The 23,992-nt window shown below is 41.4% G+C and overlaps 1 protein-coding gene across 3 annotated transcripts; it reads left to right on the forward strand.

Moving 5' to 3' along the window:
• The first annotated feature begins 1,939 nt into the window (after window positions 1-1,939).
• Window positions 1,940-23,983, forward strand: LOC118400610 (E3 ubiquitin-protein ligase RNF182). 3 transcript variants are annotated; one of them, XM_035797614.2, is made up of 3 exons: window positions 1,940-2,550; window positions 21,654-21,984; window positions 22,375-23,983. In XM_035797614.2, exon 3 carries the CDS (start codon window positions 22,528-22,530, stop codon window positions 23,326-23,328), a length of 801 nt encoding a protein of 266 aa, XP_035653507.1. In that variant the 5' UTR covers window positions 1,940-2,550; window positions 21,654-21,984; window positions 22,375-22,527; the 3' UTR covers window positions 23,329-23,983. The 3 variants fall into 3 exon arrangements, with proteins under 3 accessions (XP_035653507.1, XP_035653508.1, XP_035653506.1); XM_035797615.2 differs by having other exon boundaries at window positions 21,654-21,825; XM_035797613.2 differs by having other exon boundaries at window positions 21,654-23,983.
• The last annotated feature ends 9 nt before the right edge of the window (window positions 23,984-23,992 follow it).

Genomic DNA, 23,992 nt, shown 5'->3' on the forward strand with positions numbered 1-23,992 from the left:
TTCTGGGGTTAAGGGTCTCTTTACCAAGCTTGAATGGATAAACATTCACATGCAACACCATGTGCCAGAAAAGGTTGAATACATAGGGCCATGCTGTCAATCCAGCATAACTTCTGCCATGTTCAAAACAACTGGAAACTCAGAACTGGGAATTCTCCAATTTCAGTGAGTTCAAGACAACTGGGAACTCTGAAAAAAAAATGCTACAACTGGGAAAATACCTTTTGAACAGTCATCCAACTCAAAATTCCAAGTTGGGAACTCGGGCCTCTTTCTAGAGCTCCGACCTGAAGATCACTGACGTCATGATTCAACCTTATTTCTTTCCAAGTTCCCAGTTGTCTTGAAAGCACCATCAATCTAGAGAATGCCACTTTGATGACAAAGTGCAAGGACCGCCGCACCACCTTCCTGTTCAAGTGAGCACAGCACAACGAGGTGAGTCCTACAATGTATTGTATGCTGCTGCATAAATTATGAAATATGACAGGGAGATATGTATACTGTAGTTAAGAAAGTAATACTAAGTGTATGTAGTGTAGTAAGCTGTTAGTAGCCCATGTGCCTCACCCTAATCATTTGGTCCCTTTCCCCCTCATAACTTAGCCTACTGTTCTGACTTGGTTTTGCACATGTAGCCTATAGCCTGTTTTAGAGAAATGTCATCATCGAATGTCGTAAGAGCTTTGTCTGATTAAATGCCTCCTTTATTCATCCTATGGTTCTGACTTGGTGTACAGGGAGAATCCTGTAGGAATGGCCTATGTTCTGAATTCTGTCGCTGTACATTTCAAAAGTGCTGAACAAATAGTTATATTGACTACATCAGTCTTAACTCGCTCATTGTCTTAATTTAAATTACAGATGACCTCTTATCCGCTCATCATTCCCTTATGCCATAGTTTGTATAGCTCAATTGTCTGTAGAAACCACAGTTGTTGAAGCAAGTTAGCCATATCAGCTGTTTTTTTAAGGCAGTAAATGAGGCTGAATTAACTGTTTCGCTGCCAGACAAGGCTCCGCTGATAGCCAGGTGTAGCTGTGGTAAGGATTCACTCCATGGTGCTGAAAAGAAAGCTCTGCTGTTGGGGCAGCTTTATGTAGGTCCTAACAGTTTGTTGGCACCGTTTGTCACTGTTATAGTGCAATTAATGTATTGTTTAGTGTTCTGTAGTGGCTTTGCTGGCATGCATCTAAAATAATCTGAGTTTGCCCCACCAAAATGTACATGCTAAAATTGCCACTGATGCTTTCCATCCGATTCTGCATCATCCGCTGCACACAGGTAGGCCATATGATCCTTCTTGCTCTGGATTCCAGAGACGTGGGAATGTGACATATCCCGAGACGATATTGACTGCTATCATGAATGACTTTCAGCTCAAAATGCAGGTGTAAAACGCCGTTTGTTTCTGTATCTTGCGTTTTGAAAATGCATCACCGTTTATGGCTGTAATTACAGGCTACATTTGCGCAGCCATTGTGCGCGAGTGCATGTGCGGTGGTTGCAAGCTTTGAACCACTCCTTTTTGGGGCTTGTGGGTCAAAAGGTTTGAAAACTACCGAGCGAGCGAACAGATTGGGGATTTGCTGTACAGCTATAGGATCGGGTGCAGCCCAACGGCAAATAAATTGTAGGGAGAGAGTATTGCTCATGAATATGAACCAATTTGGCAACAATTGAGAGCATAGGTCTACAGGACTTTACTCTAAACTCGACCGGTTCTACTTATGACTGACTTCGAACTTGTGATTTGAGACTTGTTAATAGTATAATAATAGTGACGTGTCCCACCTCTGATTTTCGGTAACGCTAACCAATTTCCTAACCTTAACCTAATTATCCTAACATGCTACATTTATTCTCCTAACCTGCTGTGTAAATTCTAATTTGCCACGAAAAAGGCGTGTTTTGTTCCGGACTCGCCTTTCCATTGAGGGATAAAGTGGTAGTTTCCTTGGAAACGGCTCGGGCTGCAGCAAAGGCTTGCGACAAAGACACAATTTGTATCTTTACTCCTGTCTGTAGGATATTCTTTCAGTTTCTGCCCCATGCTTTTGTTTGATTTTGTCTGTGTGTTTACTTGTAATTTGTTTAACATGGAATGGTTATGTAGAATTTCTTGAAAATGAATAATTCCATTTATACAACCTTCCAGTGATTGGCATTGAAATGTAATGGTTCCACACAGTTCTGCCACAGGTTCTGCTGTCTCCAGCCATCACAGGCCACAGCAAAGCTTGACCGCCGAGGCTCGCGCAGCTCAGTCGCATGCAGCATGAGCTTGGTGTTGTTGCCACAGCAACCACTGAAGAGAAATCCGTGCTGGTCCTGATGCTACGGAGCTCGCGCTACCGCATTGAGGGGGATGTAGCAGTCGGACACGGGCAGATGGGACCTCAATATCGACAGTGACTCACCGACAACGCGCGACACTAGATAACGAGGGAGGGAGAAATGTGATGGCGATAAGCCTCGGGTACCTTGGACCTTGACGGGAAGACATTGTCACACGGTGTGCCAGGTTGTCCTACACTTGCGGATCAAGGGTGAGTGCACCTAACTGCGGCGAAATGTGATTGCTGGATTAGTCTGAATCTAAATTGGGCTTGTTGCGACTGGGCTATATTCAATCGCAATGAGGCTATGAATTATACAATTGTCACACGGCTCACACCTATATGGTTTTGGCAAATACATACAATTATATAAATATATTCGAACAATATTATTAGTCTATAAGATAGTATACAGGAGAAGAGGTTGCATAATGTATTACATCTTCGGGATGTTGAATTCTAATGAGTTGGTTCTAAATACTACTCCAAAGCAACAGGGCTGACATTTGTTCTTGTTGGGAATTATAATGCACACATTAATGCAGCACAACAGGCTAATAGAAACAACAACAGCTGTAAACATGTTTTTGCTGAAATAAATATCTAGCCTATCACAATAGGTTCTAGGCTAGAATGATATTGTGCAGTTTAATTGCCTAAACTAAATATGGAGTCCATTTTAAAAGGCGTTTTTGAAATCGCCTGTAGTGATAAAACATTTGCAACAGGAGTTCCAGAGGCTTGCTGCTGATCAAAACGGCATGGGTGTTTGACAGAGAAACCCCCACTTTATTAGATAGAATAAGCTATTGTTTTAAATACTCATAAGCCTTCAATTGGACATATGTGTTTTTACTCACAAAGTAGTAATTTCATTAGTGCCAAAATAGTGTTAACATGGTAAATATAAACAGCTCAATGTCTTGACTTTGAGAAACGTCAAAATATATTTATAATTTTAAAAATGACTTAAAACAGGGTTGAAAAATGAATCTCCGAGAACTAGTATAATCTAAAAAAAAAAGTGAAATGATAGTCGGAGAAGAAGAATTTACTGAATTATTGTTTTTTTTTATTGTAGATACTCTATATATAACTATTTAAAAATGGGATTTGATTAATGTTCCAAAATGAATACAGGTCCTTCAGTACAGGTCTCAAAATGCCTGGCAACAACATGCATCTAAAACAATGTTGTTTTACTGCATGTCTCATACTTTAAAAGCAACCATGCATTTGCTGTAAGACAAGAAAAGAAACCTAATTGTACAGCTTTTAAAAATAATTTGTGACTTCAGTCAGTCAGACCGGGAATGCAATGAGTGGAAACGTGTGGTTGACCACCACTATTCCCAGTTGCATTTCCTATCAACCTGTCTGATCACATCAAATCAGAACAGAGTTGACTATTTGCTGTGTCTCAAACCAGAAAGAAGAAGACACAATAGTGTCTGTCTCATAAAGTATGGATTGTTTCTCTGCCAAGTGTTCTTATATTTCAGTATAGTTTCCAAAGTAGGAAGGAAGTAGTTGGGCTAAGCTATATTTTTACATTCAAAGTGAATTAGCTTCATCGTATTATACAGTACCAAAATGCTACTATTTTGAATATATCTCAGGTTCAAAGTGAATTAGCTTCATCGTATTATCCAGTACCAAAATGCTACTATTTTGAATATATCTCAGGTTCAAAGTGAATTAGCTTCATCGTATTATCCAGTACCAAAATGCTACTATTTTGAATATATCTCAGATTGAAAGTGAATTATTCAGTGTAGAGCAGTTTCTTTTACTTCTTCATATCATCTTGTCAGGTATGTGGACTGTTCCCTGCAGCAAATATAACGTCAACACTGATTGTTTGTTTGTGTTTGTTTACACTATTCTGCTTTGTTTTATAGTTGATTTAGGATTTAAGGCCTGTAATGCGATTGGTGCTTTCTTGTAATGGCGATAGCCCCAGTAATGGCTAAGTGCCTTGAGCAAGGCACTTAACCATAAAATTGCTCTCCATTCAGGGGCGCTGTACCGCAACTGACCCTGTGTGTTTGTCTGGAAGTGTTGGGAAATTTGCCTGACGACTCAAACGGAATTATTCCGCTGCTCTATGCTCGCTACATACTTCAGTCTGAGACTGCCGTGAGGTGTTGTACAAAACAAAGTGATCAGCCATTTGATCGTCTCTAATCAATCAGAATGTCAAAGCCAATGACACATTTTCTAAACACTGCTTTGCCCACTTGTGTTCTGGCTCTGGCCCGACCCATCCGTTTCTGGGACCAATCCGAACAGTTAGAATGTGTTTGTGTTCTAGAAATTGTCGGGCAGGTACTCACGTTCAGACTCACTGCGGAGAAGAAACTAACGTCCGTGGGCGTGGTGTATCATTTGGCCGGAGCCAAATTGGGAATTGGGAAATAGGCAAAAGACGAATGGCCATTATAACCAAATGGACAATAACATTTCAATTATATTATTTTATATTCTATTCAGTTACGTTTCTACATTGTGGAACAGCCAGGCATAAGGGATGTGTAAACATAAACAATATTTGAATGTTACCTGTTTTTAAAAAAAGAACATCTGTACAATTTTGTTTCTGAATGAAAATATATTGTATAAAAAAGCAATAATTCACTATAGAAATGATAGCATTTGTTTGCGGATGTAGCGTGTAGGGAGCCTTGGTATTGGCACAGTGATGTGTGTCAGTGTTTGTGCCTGCCATAGAAAAGGGGCCACAGTTTGCCTGTTGATCTGACATCATGCTGTCTTCTTAACAGGTATCTTTCCTCCGACCCAGCAGGCCACACCAGCAGCCACAGGCAAGGCTTGATGGCATGTAGATTTCCTAGAAAACAATGCCCAAAGCTACATAATCCCCTTTGGAAATAAAATATATTGAATATATATATTTTAATAATTTCAAATCACTCAATTTATTTTCTAAAATATACAGTGTAGTATATTGATAATATATGTGTGTGCAATATATCACATGACATAATATATTGGAAAAATATACAACTATTTGCCACATTCAGATATTGTAATATACAATTGAATGACAACATTATAGGGCAGTGGGGCCACCAATTGTGCAAGTTCTCCAACTTAAAAAGATGAGAGAGGCCTGTAATTTTCATCATAGGTACACTTCAACTATGACAGACAAAATGAGAGAAAAAATTCCAGAAAATCACATTGTAGGATTTTTAATGAATTTATTTGCAAATTATGGTGGAAAATAAGTATTTGGTCAATAACAAAAGTTTATCTCAATACTTTGTTATATACCCTTTGTTGGCAATGACAGAGGTCAAACGTTTTCTGTAAGTCTTCACAAGGTTTTCACACACTGTTGCTGGTATTTTGGCCATGCTGAAAGACCCAGCCACGGTTCATCTTCAATGCCCTTGCTGATGGAAGGAGGTTTTCACTCAAAATCTCACGATACATGGCCCCATTCATTCTTTCCTTTACACGGATCAGTCGTCCTGGACCCTTTGCAGAAAAACAGCCCCAAAGCATGATGTTTCCACCCCCATGCTTCACAGTAGGTATGGTGTTCTTTGGATGCAACTCAGCATTCTTTGTCCTCCAAACACAACGAGTTGACTTTTTACCGAAAAGTTATATTTTGGTTTCATCTGACCATATGACGTTCTCCCAATATTCTTCTGGATCATCCAAATGCTCTCTAGCAAACATCAGACGGGCCTGGACATGTACTGGCTTAAGCAGGGGGACACATCTGGCACTGCAGGATTTGAGTCCCTGGCGGCATAGTGTGTTACTGATGGTAGGCTTTGTTACTTTGGTCCCAGCTCTCTGCAGGTCATTCACTAGGTCCCCCCGTGTGGTTCTGTGATTTTTGCTCACTGTTCTTGTGATCATTTTGACCCCACGGGGTGAGATCTTGCGTGGAGCCCCAGATCAAGGGAGATTATCAGTGGTCTTGTATGTCTTCCATTTTCTAATAATTGCTCCCACAGTTGATTTTTTCAAACCAAGCTGCTTACCTATTGCAGATTCAGTCTTCCCAGCCTGGTGCAGGTCTACAATTTTGTTTCTGGTGTCCTTTGACAGCTCTTTGGTCTTGTCCATAGTGGGGTTTGGAGTGTGACTGTTTGAGGTTTATTATTTCTTTTAAATTTATTTCACCATTATTTAACTAGGCAAGTCAGTTAAGAACAAATTCTTATTTACAATGACGGCCTAACCCGGATGACGCTGGGCCAATTGTGCTCTGCCCTACGGGGCTCCAAATCACGTCCGGTTGTGATACAGCCTGGAATCGAACCAGGGTGTCTGTTGTGATGCCTCTAGCACTGAGATGCAGTGCCTTAGACCGCTGCTCCTCAAGGGAGCTCATATGTAGGCATACAAGTGTGAAATGTTCTAGATAATTATTTGCCGTTTCTTTGTCCACTATAAAAGGCAAGAATAGACTAGCAATAAAAGCAATACTGCTTGCCAAGTTGACATTCAATTATAGGGCCAGTCCGCAGTTGAAACAATAACAAATCATCATTTGAGGGATGGGCCTGGAAAAATGTAACCACTCTCAAATTAATAGACTATGGATGGAAGGACTGACAATATCACAGTTATCTTTTTAACCATGTTATGAGGCTACAGTGTTTGTTTACATTTACAATGTTTACACACATTGGAGTAAAACAAGCTTATGTTTTGGGTTATGATGGGGTGTGCCAGTTGAACTAAGCTCATGAGGCATTTATATTCTTCAAGAATCAAATTTATTTAAGTCCAAACATTTATGTAGCAACTGCAGATGTCCCCTTTAAGGAAATGGTAGGCGATATATATTGAACCAAAATATAAACACAACAATTTCAAAGATTTTGCTGAGTTACAGTTTATATACGGAAATCAGTCAATTTATATAAATAAATTAGGCCTTAATCTATGAAGCCGGTTGGACATACTGCCAAATTCTCTAAAAGGATGTTAGAGGCAGCTAATGGTAGAGAAATTAACATTAAATTCTCTGGCAACAGCTCTGGTGGACATTCCTGCAGTCAGCATGCCAATCGCATGCTCCCTCAACTTTAGACATCTGTGGCATTGTGTTGTGTGACAAAACTGCACATTTTAAAGTGACCTTTTATTGTCCCCAGCACAAGGTGCACCTGTGTAATGATTATGCTGTTTAATCAGCTTCTTTATATGCCACACCTGTCAGGTGGATGGATTATCTTGAGGATAACATTTGAGAGAAATAAGATTTTTGTGCGTATGAAACATTTCTGGGATCTTTTATTTTAGCTGAAATGACACAGTTGGCTATTGTCTTCCTCATAATTCTACCTCTGGTGAAGAGTGATGCCTCCTCCACCTGTCTAGAACCCACCCTGGATGTATTGTCAGCTAATTAGACAAGGAAACACTATGTATTTCCACTGGGCACACACTGGTTGAATCAACGTTGTTCAGTGAAATGACGTGGAATCGACGCTGAGGTGACGTCTGTGGCCAGAGGTGTCTGCAAGCGTGTTAATGCCTTTGCAAATGATCAAACTGACACCAAATGGAAGTTGTTAAAAGCCACGAGAAGAGCTCCATTGTCTACTGAGCTCAGGTCAATGGGAATCCTGAGGATATGAATGCTCATCCATACAACGCCAGTAGTCGATTTTCTCTGTGTTCCTCAAACAGCTAAATCAGTCTCTGTGTGGTAACATGAGAGTCACGGTCCCTACAGCGTTGCCGTTTGTCACTTCGTTCGCTCGGTTTCCCAAAGAGCTCTGGTAGGATACAATAGTATCTTAGGGAGACTCAGTTTCAGTGGCCTAGACGATTTGTTTTGACAAAAAAACACATAGCTTAGTCTTAGTGCATATACCTATAATCTTAGTCCTAAATGCATTTTTGTTACCCTAGTTCCCGCATGTTATTTCTAAATATTAGCTTCATAGGGACCAAGCTATATTTAGCTCATGCACACAAGATTTTTCGAAATGAGGGCAACTTCATTTTGTGCTCATTAACTAACCAAAGACACACACTCGCTTCATCAAAGTGATAAAATACAGCTTCATCAGAGGGATAAAATACAGCTTCATCAGAGGGATAAAATACAGCTTCATCAGAGGGATAAAATACAGCTTCATCAGAGGGATAAAATACAGCTTCATCAGAGGGATAAAATACAGCTTCATCAAAGTGATAAAATACAGCTTCATCAAAGTGATAAAATACAGCTTCATCAAAGTGATAAAATCACAGCTTCATCAGAGGGATAAAATACAGCTTCATCAAAGGGATAAAATACAGCTTCATCAAAGGGATAAAATACAGCTTCATCAAAGGATAAAATACAGCTTCATCAGAGGATAAAAAAATACAGCTTCATCAGAGGGATAAAATACAGCTTCATCAAAGGGGGATCAAAGGGATAAAATACAGCTTCATCAAAGGGATAAAATACAGCTTCATCAAAGTGATACAATACAGCTTCATCAAAGGGATAAAATACAGCTTCATCAAAGTGATAAAATACAGCTTCATCAAAGTGATAAAATACAGCTTCATCAAAGTGATAAAATACAGCTTCATCAAAGTGATAAAATACAGCTTCATCAGAGGGATAAAATACAGCTTCATCAAAGGGATAAAATACAGCTTCATCAAAGTGATAAAATACAGCTTCATCAAAGGGATAAAATACAGCTTCATCAAAGGGATAAAATACAGCTTCATCAAAGTGATAAAATACAGCTTCATCAGAGGGATAAAATACAGCTTCATCAAAGTGATAAAATACAGCTTCATCAGAGGGATAAAATACAGCTTCATCAAAGGGGTAAAATACAGCTTAATCAGAGGGATAAAATACAGCTTCATCAGAGGGATAAAATACAGCTTCATCAAAGTGATAAAATACAGCTTCATCAGAGGGATAAAATACAGCTTCATCAAAGTGATAAAATACAGCTTCATCAGAGGGATAAAATACAGCTTCATCAAAGGGATAAAATACAGCTTAATCAGAGGGATAAAATACAGCTTCATCAGAGGGATAAAATACAGCTTCATCAAAGTGATAAAATACAGCTTCATCAGAGCTTCATCAGAGGGATAAAATACATACAGCTTCATCAAAGGGATAAAATACAGCTTCATCAAAGGGATAAAATACAGCTTCATCAAAGCGATAAAATACAGCTTCATCAAAGGGATAAAATACAGCTTCATCAAAGTGATAAAATACAGCTTCATCAGAGGGATAAAATACAGCTTCATCAAAGTGATAAAATACAGCTTCATCAGAGGGATAAAATACAGCTTCATCAAAGGGATAAAATACAGCTTAATCAGAGGGATAAAATACAGCTTCATCAGAGGGATAAAATACAGCTTCATCAAAGTGATAAAATACAGCTTCATCAGAGGGATAAAATACAGCTTCATCAAAGTGATAAAATACAGCTTCATCAGAGGGATAAAATACAGCTTCATCAAAGGGATAAAATACAGCTTAATCAGAGGGATAAAATACAGCTTCATCAGAGGGATAAAATACAGCTTCATCAAAGTGATAAAATACAGCTTCATCAGAGGGATAAAATACAGCTTCATCAAAGGGATAAAATACAGCTTCATCAGAGGGATAAAATACAGCTTCATCAGAGGGATAAAATACAGCTTCATCAGAGGGATAAAATACAGCTTCATCAAAGTGATAAAATACAGCTTCATCAGAGGGATAAAATACAGCTTCATCAGAGGGATAAAATACAGCTTCATCAGAGGGATAAAATACAGCTTCATCAGAGGGATAAAATACAGCTTCATCAGAGGGATAAAATACAGCTTCATCAAAGTGATAAAATACAGCTTCATCAAAGTGATAAAATACAGCTTCATCAAAGGGATAAAATACAGCTTCATCAGAGGGATAAAATACAGCTTCATCAAAGGGATAAAATACAGCTTCATCAAAGGGATAAAATACAGCTTCATCAAAGTGATAAAATACAGCTTCATCAGAGGGATAAAATACAGCTTCATCAGAGGGATAAAATACAGCTTCATCAAAGGGATAAAATACAGCTTCATCAAAGGGATAAAATACAGCTTCATCAAAGTGATACAATACAGCTTCATCAAAGGGATAAAATACAGCTTCATCAAAGTGATAAAATACAGCTTCATCAAAGTGATAAAATACAGCTTCATCAAAGTGATAAAATACAGCTTCATCAGAGGGATAAAATACAGCTTCATCAAAGGGATAAAATACAGCTTCATCAAAGTGATAAAATACAGCTTCATCAAAGGGATCAAAGGGAAAATACAGCTTTCATCAGCTTCATCAGGGATAAAATACAGCTTCATCAAAGTGATAAAATACAGCTTCATCAGAGGGATAAAATACAGCTTCATCAAAGTGATAAAATACAGCTTCATCAGAGGGATAAAATACAGCTTCATCAAAGGGATAAAATAAGGGGATAAAATACAGCTTCATCAGAGGGATAAAATAATCAAAGGGATAAAATACAGCTTCATCAGAGGGATAAAATACAGCTTCATCAAAGTGATAAAATACAGCTTCATCAGAGGGATAAAATACAGCTTCATCAAAGTGATAAAATACAGCTTCATCAGAGGGATAAAATACAGCTTCATCAGAGGGATAAAATACAGCTTAATCAGAGGGATAAAATACAGCTTCATCAGAGGGATAAAATACAGCTTCATCAAAGTGATAAAATACAGCTTCATCAGAGGGATAAAATACAGCTTCATCAAAGGGATAAAATACAGCTTCATCAAAGGGATAAAATACAGCTTCATCAAAGCGATAAAATACAGCTTCATCAAAGGGATAAAATACAGCTTCATCAAAGTGATAAAATACAGCTTCATCAGAGGGATAAAATACAGCTTCATCAAAGTGATAAAATACAGCTTCATCAGAGGGATAAAATACAGCTTCATCAAAGGGATAAAATACAGCTTAATCAGAGGGATAAAATACAGCTTCATCAGAGGGATAAAATACAGCTTCATCAAAGTGATAAAATACAGCTTCATCAGAGGGATAAAATACAGCTTCATCAAAGTGATAAAATACAGCTTCATCAGAGGGATAAAATACAGCTTCATCAAAGGGATAAAATACAGCTTAATCAGAGGGATAAAATACAGCTTCATCAGAGGGATAAAATACAGCTTCATCAAAGTGATAAAATACAGCTTCATCAGAGGGATAAAATACAGCTTCATCAAAGGGATAAAATACAGCTTCATCAGAGGGATAAAATACAGCTTCATCAGAGGGATAAAATACAGCTTCATCAGAGGGATAAAATACAGCTTCATCAAAGTGATAAAATACAGCTTCATCAGAGGGATAAAATACAGCTTCATCAGAGGGATAAAATACAGCTTCATCAGAGGGATAAAATACAGCTTCATCAGAGGGATAAAATACAGCTTCATCAGAGGGATAAAATACAGCTTCATCAAAGGGATAAAATACAGCTTCATCAGAGGGATAAAATACAGCTTCATCAGAGGGATAAAATACAGCTTCATCAGAGGGATAAAATACAGCTTCATCAGAGGGATAAAATACAGCTTCATCAGAGGGATAAAATACAGCTTCATCAAAGTGATAAAATACAGCTTCATCAAAGGGATAAAATACAGCTTCATCAGAGGGATAAAATACAGCTTCATCAGAGGGATAAAATACAGCTTCATCAAAGGGATAAAATACAGCTTCATCAGAGGGATAAAATACAGCTTCATCAAAGGGATAAAATACAGCTTCATCAGAGGGATAAAATACAGCTTCATCAAAGTGATAAAATACAGCTTCATCAAAGGGATAAAATACAGCTTCATCAGAGGGATAAAATACAGCTTCATCAAAGGGATAAAATACAGCTTCATCAGAGGGATAAAATACAGCTTCATCAAAGTGATAAAATACAGCTTCATCAGAGGGATAAAATACAGCTTCATCAAAGTGATAAAATACAGCTTCATCAAAGGGATAAAATACAGCTTCATCAAAGTGGTAAAATACAGCTTCATCAAAGTGATAAAATACAGCTTCATCAAAGGGATAAAATACAGCTTCATCAAAGGGATAAAATACAGCTTCATCAAAGTGATAAAATACAGCTTCATCAGAGGGATAAAATACAGCTTCATCAAAGTGGTAAAATACAGCTTCATCAGAGGGATAAAATACAGCTTCATCAAAGTGGTAAAATACAGCTTCATCAGAGGGATAAAATACAGCTTCATCAGAGGGATAAAATACAGCTTCATCAGAGGGATAAAATACAGCTTCATCAGAGGGATAAAATACAGCTTCATCAAAGTGATAAAATACAGCTTCATCAGAGGGATAAAATACAGCTTCATCAAAGTGGTAAAATACAGCTTCATCAGAGGGATAAAATACAGCTTAATCAGAGGGATAAAATACAGCTTCATCAAAGTGATAAATATGTCCGGGCGTTTTACAGTGTCACTTCAGGATGTGTAGCCGGTAATTGCATTTTTTTTTTGCAGACCAAGAGGACAACAGTGCTGCTTCTAGTGCCTCATTGTCCTTAGAATAAACATCTATTAAAATAAACATCTATTCCTTGTCCCTAGAATAAACATCTATTCAAATAAACATATATTCCTTGTCCCTAGCATAAACATCTATTCAAATAAACATCTATTCCTTGTCCCTAGCATAAACATCTATTCAAAGAAACATTTCCTATTGTTTATGCAACCTTGTGTTCTTCTTCCCATCCCCAGATCCCTTAGAGAAAACCTGCCACCCAATGTCATCGTCATTATCTGTAAGCTATATCTGTCTCTTCGCTCTCCTCTTTTTCAGTGTCTCTATTCCATCAGCATAAAGAGAGGGCTCCCCTCCAACCTCCCTATCGCCCCGCTGTCTTAGAAGGAAAAAAAGGAGGCATTATATAAAACACCTTGTGTATCCCCCCCAGCTCTACAGGTGGGATATTTATAGGCACAGTTCAGATTCTAACAACCTGTGCGCAGGAGAAAAAAGGGAGGAGGAAAGATGAAAGAATGAATGAAGGAAGGAAGGAAGGAAGGAAGGAAGGAAGGAAGGAAGTGTTACATAATGACAGAACAAGCGGTGAGAGAAATCAGATCTGTGCACTTGTAGTGTGCTGTGCTGCTCCTTCACTCTCCACAACTCTCTCCCACTGACATTCTGGTGTGTGACTCATCATCTTAGTAAACACACACAGAGAGAGCGAGGGAGACAGAGTGAGCGAGAGGAGAGAGAGACCATACATATGTGCTACAACTTGTTGGCTGACTATTTCGATGGAAGGAAAATTATTTCATGCATTTTAATGCCTGATAAAAAAACAAGGTACAGTTGAAGTCAGAAGTTTACATACACCTCAGCCAAATACATTGAAACTCCATTTTTCACAATTCCTGACATTTAATCCGAGTAAAAATTCCCTGTCTTAGGTCAGTTAGGATCACCAATTGATTTTAAGAATGTGAAATGTCAGAATAATAATAGAGAGAATGATTTATTTCAGTTTTTATTTCTTTCATCACATTCCCATTGGGTCAGAAGTTTACATACACTCAATTAGTATTTGGTAGCATTATCTTTAAATTGTTTAACTTGGGTCAAATGTTTCAGGTGACCTTCCACAATCTTCCAACAATAAGTTGGGTGAATTTTGGCCCATTCCTCCTGACAGAGCTGGTGTAACTGAAGTCAGGTTTGTAGGCCTCCTTGCTCGCACACGCTTTTTCAGTTCTGCCCACAAATGTTCTATAGGATTGAGGTCAGGGCTTTGTGATGGCCATTCCAATACCTTGACTTTGTTGTCCTTAAGCCATTTTGCCACAACTTTGGAATTATGCTTGAGGTCATTGTCCATTTGGAAGACCCATTTGCGACCAAGCTTTAACTTCCTGACTGATGTCTTGAGATGTTGCTTCAATATATCCACATAATTTTCCTACCTCATGATGCCATCTATTTTGTGAAGTGCACCAGTTCCTCCTGCAGCAAAGCACCCCCACAACATGATGCTGCCACCCCCGTGCTTCACGGGTTGGGATGGTGTTCTTCAGCTTGCAAGCATCCCCCTTTTTCCTCCAAACATATCAATGGTCATTATGGCCAAAGAGTTCTATTTTTGTTTCATCAGACCAGAGGTCATTTCTCCAAAAAGTATGATCTTTGTCCCCATGTGCAGTTGCAAACCGTAGTCTGGCTTTTTTATGGCGGTTTTGGAGCAGTGGCTCCAAAACCAAGTTCCTTGTTGAGCGGCCTTTCAGGTTATGTCAATATAGGACTAATTTTACTGTGGATATGTACTTTTATACCTGTTTCTCCAGCATCTTCACAAGGTCTTTTGCTGTTGTTCTGGGATTGATTTGAACTTTTGGCACCAAAGTACGTTCATCTCTAGGAGACAGAACGCGTTTCCTTCCTGAGCGGTATGACGGCTGCGTGGTCCCATGGTGTTTATACTTGCGTACTATTGTTTGTACAGATGAACGTGGTACCTTCAGGCTTTTGGAATTGCTCCCAAAGATGAACCAGACTTGTCGAGGTCTATAATTTTGATTTCTTTTGATTTTCCCATGATGTTGTCGTGTCTTTGGCATCATTAACCTGAGGATGAACCTTTATCAAAAATTCTCTGTAATTATTATTACGTGATTAAACTACTTAATCATGTAACTGTAATTAACTAGGAAGTCGGGGCACCAAGGAAAATATTCAGATTACAAAGTTATAATTTTCCTAATATAACTTTCAGATCTTTTAATATCTGATCATTTAGTCTTCTGATTAATGAATTCTTAATTCCCTCACGTTAGTCTCATTCCAAACATTGTAAATTGTTGGTTATCTGCACAAACCCAGTCTTCACAATGCCATACATCAATTGTCTTAAAATAATTTATTTACTAACTAAGTACTCACAGAAATGCATAACAAACAAACAAGATATGGTTACAAAGAAATGATCGGGGTATGTGCCCTAGTGGGCTAAACCGGTATGGCGGCTTGTTAGACAGAGTGATAATTATAACAATTTTAATGGTAATCCTTTGCACATGAACGCTCACTCATTCGGGAACAATTGCAGTTAATATATATATATTTACGCTCAGTGTGTCGTCGGGATCTCTGTTGAAAGGTTTGTTTCTGATGGAGAGTCTGTCCGCCCTCTCTCTCTCTCTCTGTCGTGGTTAGAATTCAGAGTGACATTCATTCTTGTCGTTATAGAATAGATGTTTCGGCGGTTGTCGGTCTTCGCGTTCAATGTTACAGAATTCCTAGCTGCAGACTAGTAATTAATATCAAAGACTTGTTCTTATTCTGTCGGTATCGATAGTCTAAAAGTTTAACCATGTGGTATGGTTAAAAGATTCAGCCATTTACTCAAACCTTAGCCCTCTCGTTATCGAGGTAAGCTGGTCTGCAACCTTTGTCCTTTCGTAATTGAGAGAAACATGGTCTGTTGAGAAATTCTCAAGATGGGGGTTTTATTCGGAAGAGCAGAAAGGGGCCTGTCCCAGGACGCCAGACCATAACTGTGCTCATGGGTGGACCTCTGATTTAGTTAAACTCCAAAGGGAATTGGAGTTTCCTTCATTAAACAGTCCAAAATCACATTACACAATTTCACAAACAGTATAATCCTCACTCATTCATTTTATACAACAATTAGATGTAAGGCTCATATCTGAGGCTATTGAATAAACAGCGTTATGGTAATGTGGCCGTATTGCTCCCATGAGTTTCACAAAATTGTACCAAACGGACCAGTTCGTAGCTGGATTCTTCACCGATCTTTTATACCTTCTCCAGAACATAAATGTTGTTCGGACCTCAAGTTCTGTGAGGTGGAAGAAATTCCTTTGTTCTCTCTATGAAAACTCACTCTCTCTATATACTGTGGCCATGAGGAGATAATCTCCTCCAGGAATTTACGACCTGAGGTCGCAGCAGCCTGAGTGTAGGAGACAGAGAGAGGGGGATGGTGCTCGCTGTACCCAAAGAGGGTAACGTCATGACAATGTCAAGCAAAGAGGCACTGAGTTTGAAGGTAGGCTTTGAAATAGATCCACAGGTACACCTCCAATTGACTCAAATTATGTCAATTAGCCTATCAGAAGCTTCTAAAGCCATGATATAATTTTGCGGAATTTTCCAAGCTGTTTAAAGGCACAGTCAACTTAGTGTATGTAAACCTCTGACCCACTGGAATTGTGATACAGTGAATTATAAGTGAAATAATCTGTCTGTAAACATTTGTTGAAAAAATTACTTGTGTCATGCACAAAGTAGATGTCCTACCGACTTGCCAAAACTATAGTTTGTTAACAAGAAATTTGTGGGTGGGGTGGTTGAAAAACAAGTTTTAATGACTCCAACCTAAGTGTATGTAAACTTCCGACTTCAACTGTATGTAAGGAGGGTCCCATAACACAATAGTGGTTTACAGTGCCACATGTCATAGGGCTTCCATCCATCCCTTTGCATACCCAACCCCTGTGATGCACAACTTCTCAGTACTGTGGATTGTATTAAAGAGAGAGGTGTGTGTGTGGAGGGTGGATTGATGCCCGTGACAGAAAGGAGGTGATGAATGGTGACGAGGTAAATTAACAGAGGGGAGGGAGGAGAAAGGCAAGTTAAAGGGGGCTATAGACCCCTTTCTGCATTTACAAACATTGGCGCATGAGGGCAATGCGCGCAAGTTGGTGACAGAAAAGGGGGGAGTTATTATAGAACGCCAGAAAAAAAGCCTCTATTTACATGTTGCTTATGAGTGCATTTCACATTACTTTTGGATTATAATTGGATTTTAAGTCTCATATGAAGGTCCTTGCTTAATATAATGTTTGTCATCATCACAAATCAACTGCATAATACTAAAACCTTTCAACCAGTAAAATGGCTCTTTGGCTAGCTTTTTGCTATATTAATTAGCGTTAGCATTCCAGCTAACAACTGCTGCATCCAAAACAGTTATTTTGCAAAGATCACAACCAAATATAATCTTAACGACTGTTCAAGCAAGAATCAAAATATCATTGCAAGCGTATGAGAACCCCAAAATGTCATTTTGTTTAGAAGTACTAAAAAATTCAATCTAGGCTATGTTGAACGGGCACAGATGGAGATGGTTTTCTTACTACCACCATGAGTCGCGTGCATCTGAGCGTGATGTCAGTGTGTCGTGTACTGAAATAGGATCTATTACTGGGGACATTGAGGATCACCACAGTACCTATTATGGATGATGAATCATGATAAGCCCATTAAAGGTTGCAACTGGAATGACATTGGATGACCATAAATAAAGCATGAGATGAACGCTCTCTTCTGATGAAGGATGTATCTCTGGGATGTAGGCTATATGATAGTGATGAAGGATGTGGCTCTGGGATGTAGGCTATATGATAGTGATGAAGGATGTGGCTATGGGATGTAGGCTATATGATAGTGATGAAAGATGTAGCTCTGGGATGTAGACTATATGATAGTGATGAAGGATGTGGCTCTGGGATGTAGGCTATATGATAGTGATGAAGGGTGTGGCTCTGGGATGTAGGCTATATGATAGTGATGAAGGATGTAGCTCTGGGATGTAGGCTATATGATAGTGATATCTGTCTATTGCCTCCTTTGAATTCCATGCTGTCACAGTTACCAGCCCTTTCAAGCTTAACATCCTTATCATTTATCGCCCTCCAGGTTCCCTCGGAGAGTTCATCAATGAGCTTGATGCCTTGATAAGCTCCTTTCCTGAGGACGGCTCACCTCTCACAGTTCTGGGCGACTTTAACCTCCCCACGTCTACCTTTGACTCATTCCTCTCTGCCTCCTTCTTTCCACTCCTCTCCTCTTTTGACCTCACCCTCTCACCCTCCCCCCCTACTCACAAGGCAGGCAATACGCTTGACCTCATCTTTACTAGATGCTGTTCTTCCACTAACCTCATTGCAACTCCCCTCCAAGTCTCCGACCACTACCTTGTATCCTTTTCCCTCTCGCTCTCATCCAACACTTCCCACACTGCCCCTACTCGGATGGTATCGCGCCGTCCCAATCTTCGCTCTCTCTCCCCCGCTACTCTCTCCTCTTCCATCCTATCTTCTCTTCCCTCTGCTCAAACTTTCTCCAACCTATCTCCTGATTCTGCCTCCTCAACCCTCCTCTCCTCCCTTACTGCATCCTTTGACTCCCTATGTCCCCTATCCTCCAGGCCGGCTCGGTCCTCCCCTCCCGCTCCGTGGCTCGACGACTCATTGCGAGCTCACAGAACAGGGCTCCGGGCAGCCGAGCGGAAATGGAGGAAAACTCGCCTCCCTGCGGACCTGGCATCCTTTCACTCCCTCCTCTCTACATTTTCCTCCTCTGTCTCTGCTGCTAAAGCCACTTTCTACCATTCTAAATTCCAAGCATCTGCCTCTAACCCTAGGAAGCTCTTTGCCACCTTCTCCTCCCTCCTGAATCCTCCCCCCTCCCTCCTCCCTCTCTGCAGATGACTTCGTCAACCATTTTGAAAAGAAGGTCGATGACATCCGATCCTCGTTTGCTAAGTCAAACGACACCGCTGGTTCTGCTCACACTGCCCTACCCTATGCTCTGACCTCTTTCTCCCCTCTCTCTCCAGATGAAATCTCGCGTCTTGTGACGGCCGGCCGCCCAACAACCTGCCCGCTTGACCCTATCCCCTCCTCTCTTCTCCAGACCATTTCCGGAGACCTTCTCCCTTACCTTACCTCGCTCATCAACTCATCCCTGACCGCTGGCTACGTCCCTCCCGTCTTCAAGAGAGCGAGAGTTGCACCCCTTCTGAAAAAACCTACACTCGATCCCTCCGATGTCAACAACTACAGACCAGTATCCCTTCTCTCTTTTCTCTCCAAAACTCTTGAGCGTGCCGTCCTTGGCCAGCTCTACCGCTATCTCTCTCAGAATGACCTTCTTGATCCAAATCAGTCAGGTTTCAAGACTAGTCATTCAACTGAGACTGCTCTTCTCTGTATCACGGAGGCGCTCCGCACTGCTAAAGCTAACTCTCTCTCCTCTGCTCTCATCCTTCTAGACCTATCGGCTGCCTTCGATACTGTGAACCATCAGATCCTCCTCTCCACCCTCTCCGAGTTGGGCATCTCCGGCGCGGCCCACGCTTGGATTGCGTCCTACCTGACAGGTCGCTCCTACCAGGTGGCGTGGCGAGAATCTGTCTCCTCACCACGCGCTCTCACCACTGGTGTCCCCAGGGCTCTGTTCTAGGCCCTCTCTTATTCTCGCTATACACCAAGTCACTTGGCTCTGTCATAACCTCACATGGTCTCTCCTATCATTGCTATGCAGACGACACACAATTAATCTTCTCCTTTCCCCTTCTGATGACCAGGTGGCGAATCGCATCTCTGCATGTCTGGCAGACATATCAGTGTGGATGACGGATCACCACCTCAAGCTGAACCTCAGCAAGACGGAGCTCCTCTTCCTCCCGGGGAAGGACTGCCCGTTCCATGATCTCGCCATCACGGTTGACAACTCCATTGTGTCCTCCTCCCAGAGCGCTAAGAACCTTGGCGTGATCCTGGACAACACCCTGACGTTCTCAACTAACATCAAGGCGGTGTCCCGTTCCTGTAGGTTCATGCTCTACAACATCCGCAGAGTACGACCCTGCCTCACACAGGAAGCGGCGCAGGTCCTAATCCAGGCACTTGTCATCTCCCGTCTTGATTACTGCAACTCGCTGTTGGCTGGGCTCCCTGCCTGTGCCATTAAACCCCTACAACTCATCCAGAACGCCGCAGCCCGTCTGGTGTTCAACCTTCCCAAGTTCTCTCACGTCACCCCGCTCCTCCGCTCTCTCCACTGGCTTCCAGTTGAAGCTCGCATCCGCTACAAGACCATGGTGCTCGCCACGGAGCTGTGAGGGGAACGGCACCTCAGTACCTCCAGGCTCTGATCAGGCCCTACACCCAAACAAGGGCACTGCGTTCATCCACCTCTGGCCTGCTCGCCTCCCTACCACTGAGGAAGTACAGTTCCCGCTCAGCCCAGTCAAAACTGTTCGCTGCTCTGGCCCCCAATGGTGGAACAAACTCCCTCACGACGCCAGGACAGCGGAGTCAATCACCACCTTCCGGAGACACCTGAAACCCCACCTCTTCAAGGAATACCTAGGATAGGGTAAGTAAGGGTAAGTAATCCTTCTCACCCCCCCTTCTCCCCCAACAAGATTTAGATGCAAGTGGCTGTTCCACTGGTTGTCATAAGGTGTATGCACCAATTTGTAAGTCGCTCTGGATAAGAGCGTCTGCTAAATGACTTAAATGTAAATGTAAATGTAAATGTGATGAAAGATGTAGCTCTGGGATGTAGGCTATATGATAGTGATGAAGGATGTAGCTCTGGGATGTAGGCTATATGATAGTGATGAAGGATGTAGCTCTGGGATGTAGGCTATATGATAGTGATGAAGGGTGTGGCTCTGGGATGTAGGCTATATGATAGTGATGAAGGATGTAGCTCTGGGATGTAGGCTATATGATAGTGATGAAGGATGTAGCTCTGGGATGTAGGCTATATGATAGTGATGAAGGATGTAGCTCTGGGATGTAGGTTATATGATAGTGATGAAGGATGTAGCTCTGGGATGTAGGCTATATGATAGTGATGAAGGATGTAGCTCTGGGATGTAGACCTTCCAAAACCTTCCTAGGTTTTGGCCTTTCTAGGGAGTTTTTCCTAGCCACCGTGCTTTTACACCTGCATTGTTTGCTGTTTGGGGTTTTAGGCTGGGTTTCTGTACAGCACTTTGAGATATCAGCTGATGTACAGAGGGCTATATAAATAAATTTGATTTGATTTGATTTGATGAAAGGATGTGTGGATACAATTCTTGGATAAAGACAATAGGCTGATATTGAAGAAATGCATAGACCCAAATTCATTGAATGAAGTATTGGTAAACTGGTGTTGACATTACCAACATTTTGACAACAACCTGACACCTTGTCCGTTCATGCACTCTGAAATGAAAAATAGAATTTGGTCAAAGTTGATCATCTGTCGTAACTAGTGCATATTTTTTTAAAGGAGTGGAGCAGTTCCAAACGGAAATAGCAGTAGGCTGGATTCAAACCCATGCAGCGTACTGTATATGCAGCGGCTTAGCCTGCAAGACAATCAAAAGGCGGTGTGCAGGTTTTAGATATATTTTGGATTTCCAATGTTCCCTGACATATATTCCCTTGTGTTCTTTCTACAGAGGAGGGACCATGTTGCTGTACCAAGGTCCTGGGAATACCTATACTGGGAATACCACTGCCCCTCTCTAGCTGGATCATCTGACACCAACTCCCCCAAGATTTCCTGACGGATATAATCCAATTCATCCTTCCATATTTTGGATATTCGAAGCAATAGTGGCATTGGCACATGTAAACATGGTTCCCGCCTTCTATACACTTGTGTATTTTTTTCTGTTTACACATTTTACACATAACAGGGATTTTCAAAACCGTAATGTTCTCTCATTAAATTGTTCAAATGTTTTTGTCATTGGAAACTCATCTGGAGAGGAACATCTCTGATCCGAGGTGGGCATGCGCTACGTTTTGGTAGCGACCAGTCATACAGCATTGTTGAAGATGTAAAGCTGTCTAACCTCAGTCCTATGCCCTCAAATGCTAATTTAGCACCATACATTGTTGTGAAAGTAAAGCCATACTCAGCATGCATACTCAACTGTGAATACGAACTCTATTATTCAGGGTGTTCAGGATCAACCATGAACATATATCAGAGCATGATTGTTACCTGTGCAACGTAGGTGTGAATGTATTTTTACTATGAAAAGGTGTAAAAAAGTATGAGCCATCACAATGTCAATGTCTTAAATCATAATTTGGATTCCACTTCTTGTGCACGTCAACGTGGACAATACCAATTAATAACTTTCACTGTATCTTCATACAAATCTTTTACAGAAATCGTACGAATCTTGGGACAAAACTTTACCGGAGAGACCGCAGCTGTTGTTGAAAGTGCAGGGTGTCTCTAGAACACGGCACTGCTGCATCAGTGCCTACATTTCTGGCTAGCTGGGCATCCCTCCCTCCCTTCTCTCTGTCTCTCTTACAATGAGCCAGAAGTTGGAGAAGTTGACCTTGGAGACGGACCAGCCTCTGGTCTACACCGTGGAGGAGCTGGAGTGTAAGATTTGCTACAACCGTTATGACACGCGTACCCGCAAGCCCAAGGTGTTGGGCTGCCTCCACCGCGTCTGCGCCAAATGCCTGAAGAAGATCGTGGAGAACTCGTCCCCCAGCATCGTCAGCTGCCCCTTCTGCCGCCACGAGACGCACGTGTCCGACGATGACATCTGGCTGCTGCAGGACGACAGCAACATCCTGGCCATCCTCACCTACCAGGACCGTGCCAGGAAGAGTGGCGGTTCCATCACCCCGAGTGGGGAGGTGCTGCTCACTCCGGGCAGCCTGAGCGGGAGTGGAGGTGGAGAGGGTGGCTGTGGTGGTTCTGGGGGCGGCTGCGTCACAACCGGTGAGCAGTCACACAGCTCCTCCGACTGCCTGGTCATTACCATCATGGAGGTGCCGGGCGAGTCGCAGTCATCAGACTCCATGAGCATGCTCAATATGGTGCGCCTGTACCGGCCCGCCAGCCTGGCCTCGCTGCCCTGCCACCTGCCTGCGCAGAAGTGCGGCGCATGGACCTCTCGCACCTTCCCCAGCTTCCTTATCGGCGTCCTGTGTCTAGTCTACTTCTCATCACTGCCGCTGGGCATCTATCTTCTGATGATCCAGCAGCTCACCCTGGGAATCATCCTGGTCAGCCTGGTGCCCTCCACCCTGGTTCTGTGTGTCTTCTACGGCTTCTGTCAATGCCTGTGCCATGAGATCATGCAGTCCATAGCGACATAGCCACGCCTCCGCTTAACTCCCCTCCCCCATCCTAATACCAATGTATTTCTATCAGTGGATGTGACATAGCAAGACCTGTAAAAGACAAAGCCAAATCACCAATGCAAATCTATACACCCTGTCCTTTTGTAAAATACCCCCCACCCCTTCCTTTTACCTTCTTCAGATAATACCAGCACTAAAACATCCGAGTGACCACTTGGATTTGGATGTATGGCTTGACTATTCAAGACAACCTGTGAAAGGCCCACGGCCTGATGAATGGTTTTCTAATTACACAGCTCAACCTGCATCAGATTGCTGCCGTTTGTGTTCATGCAGCTCACCGGAATGGGCTTCAGTTATTACTGTGACGATCACCAAACTGTATTGTTCAAAAATAATATGATCCTCTCAGTGTTAACCGTACTGTGGTAGAATACCCATCTGCTCGACCTATGGGCAACGGACTATGAAAACCCATAGTTTTAAGGATGTATTCAGACACTCAGCATAGTCACCATGTATACGCCATGTTCCTAGTTGCCTTTTAAAGGCATGTCTGTTTGTGCCCCTGCAGTAACTTAATGTTGTAAAACCTGTCTGTGTCATTGCATTGGAAACGGACATACCGCCTAAACTGTTACTAGATATTTCAATAAAAGACTCAAGACACTTTTGTGAT

Source organism: Oncorhynchus keta, chromosome 21 (assembly GCF_023373465.1).
Source record: "Oncorhynchus keta strain PuntledgeMale-10-30-2019 chromosome 21, Oket_V2, whole genome shotgun sequence".
Classification (NCBI taxonomy): domain Eukaryota; kingdom Metazoa; phylum Chordata; class Actinopteri; order Salmoniformes; family Salmonidae; genus Oncorhynchus; species Oncorhynchus keta.

Coding starts and splice junctions, on each gene's coding strand:
- LOC118400610 (XM_035797613.2), top strand. CDS start 22,528: ATGAGCCAGAAGTTGGAGAAGTTGACCTTGGAGACGGACCAGCCTCTG.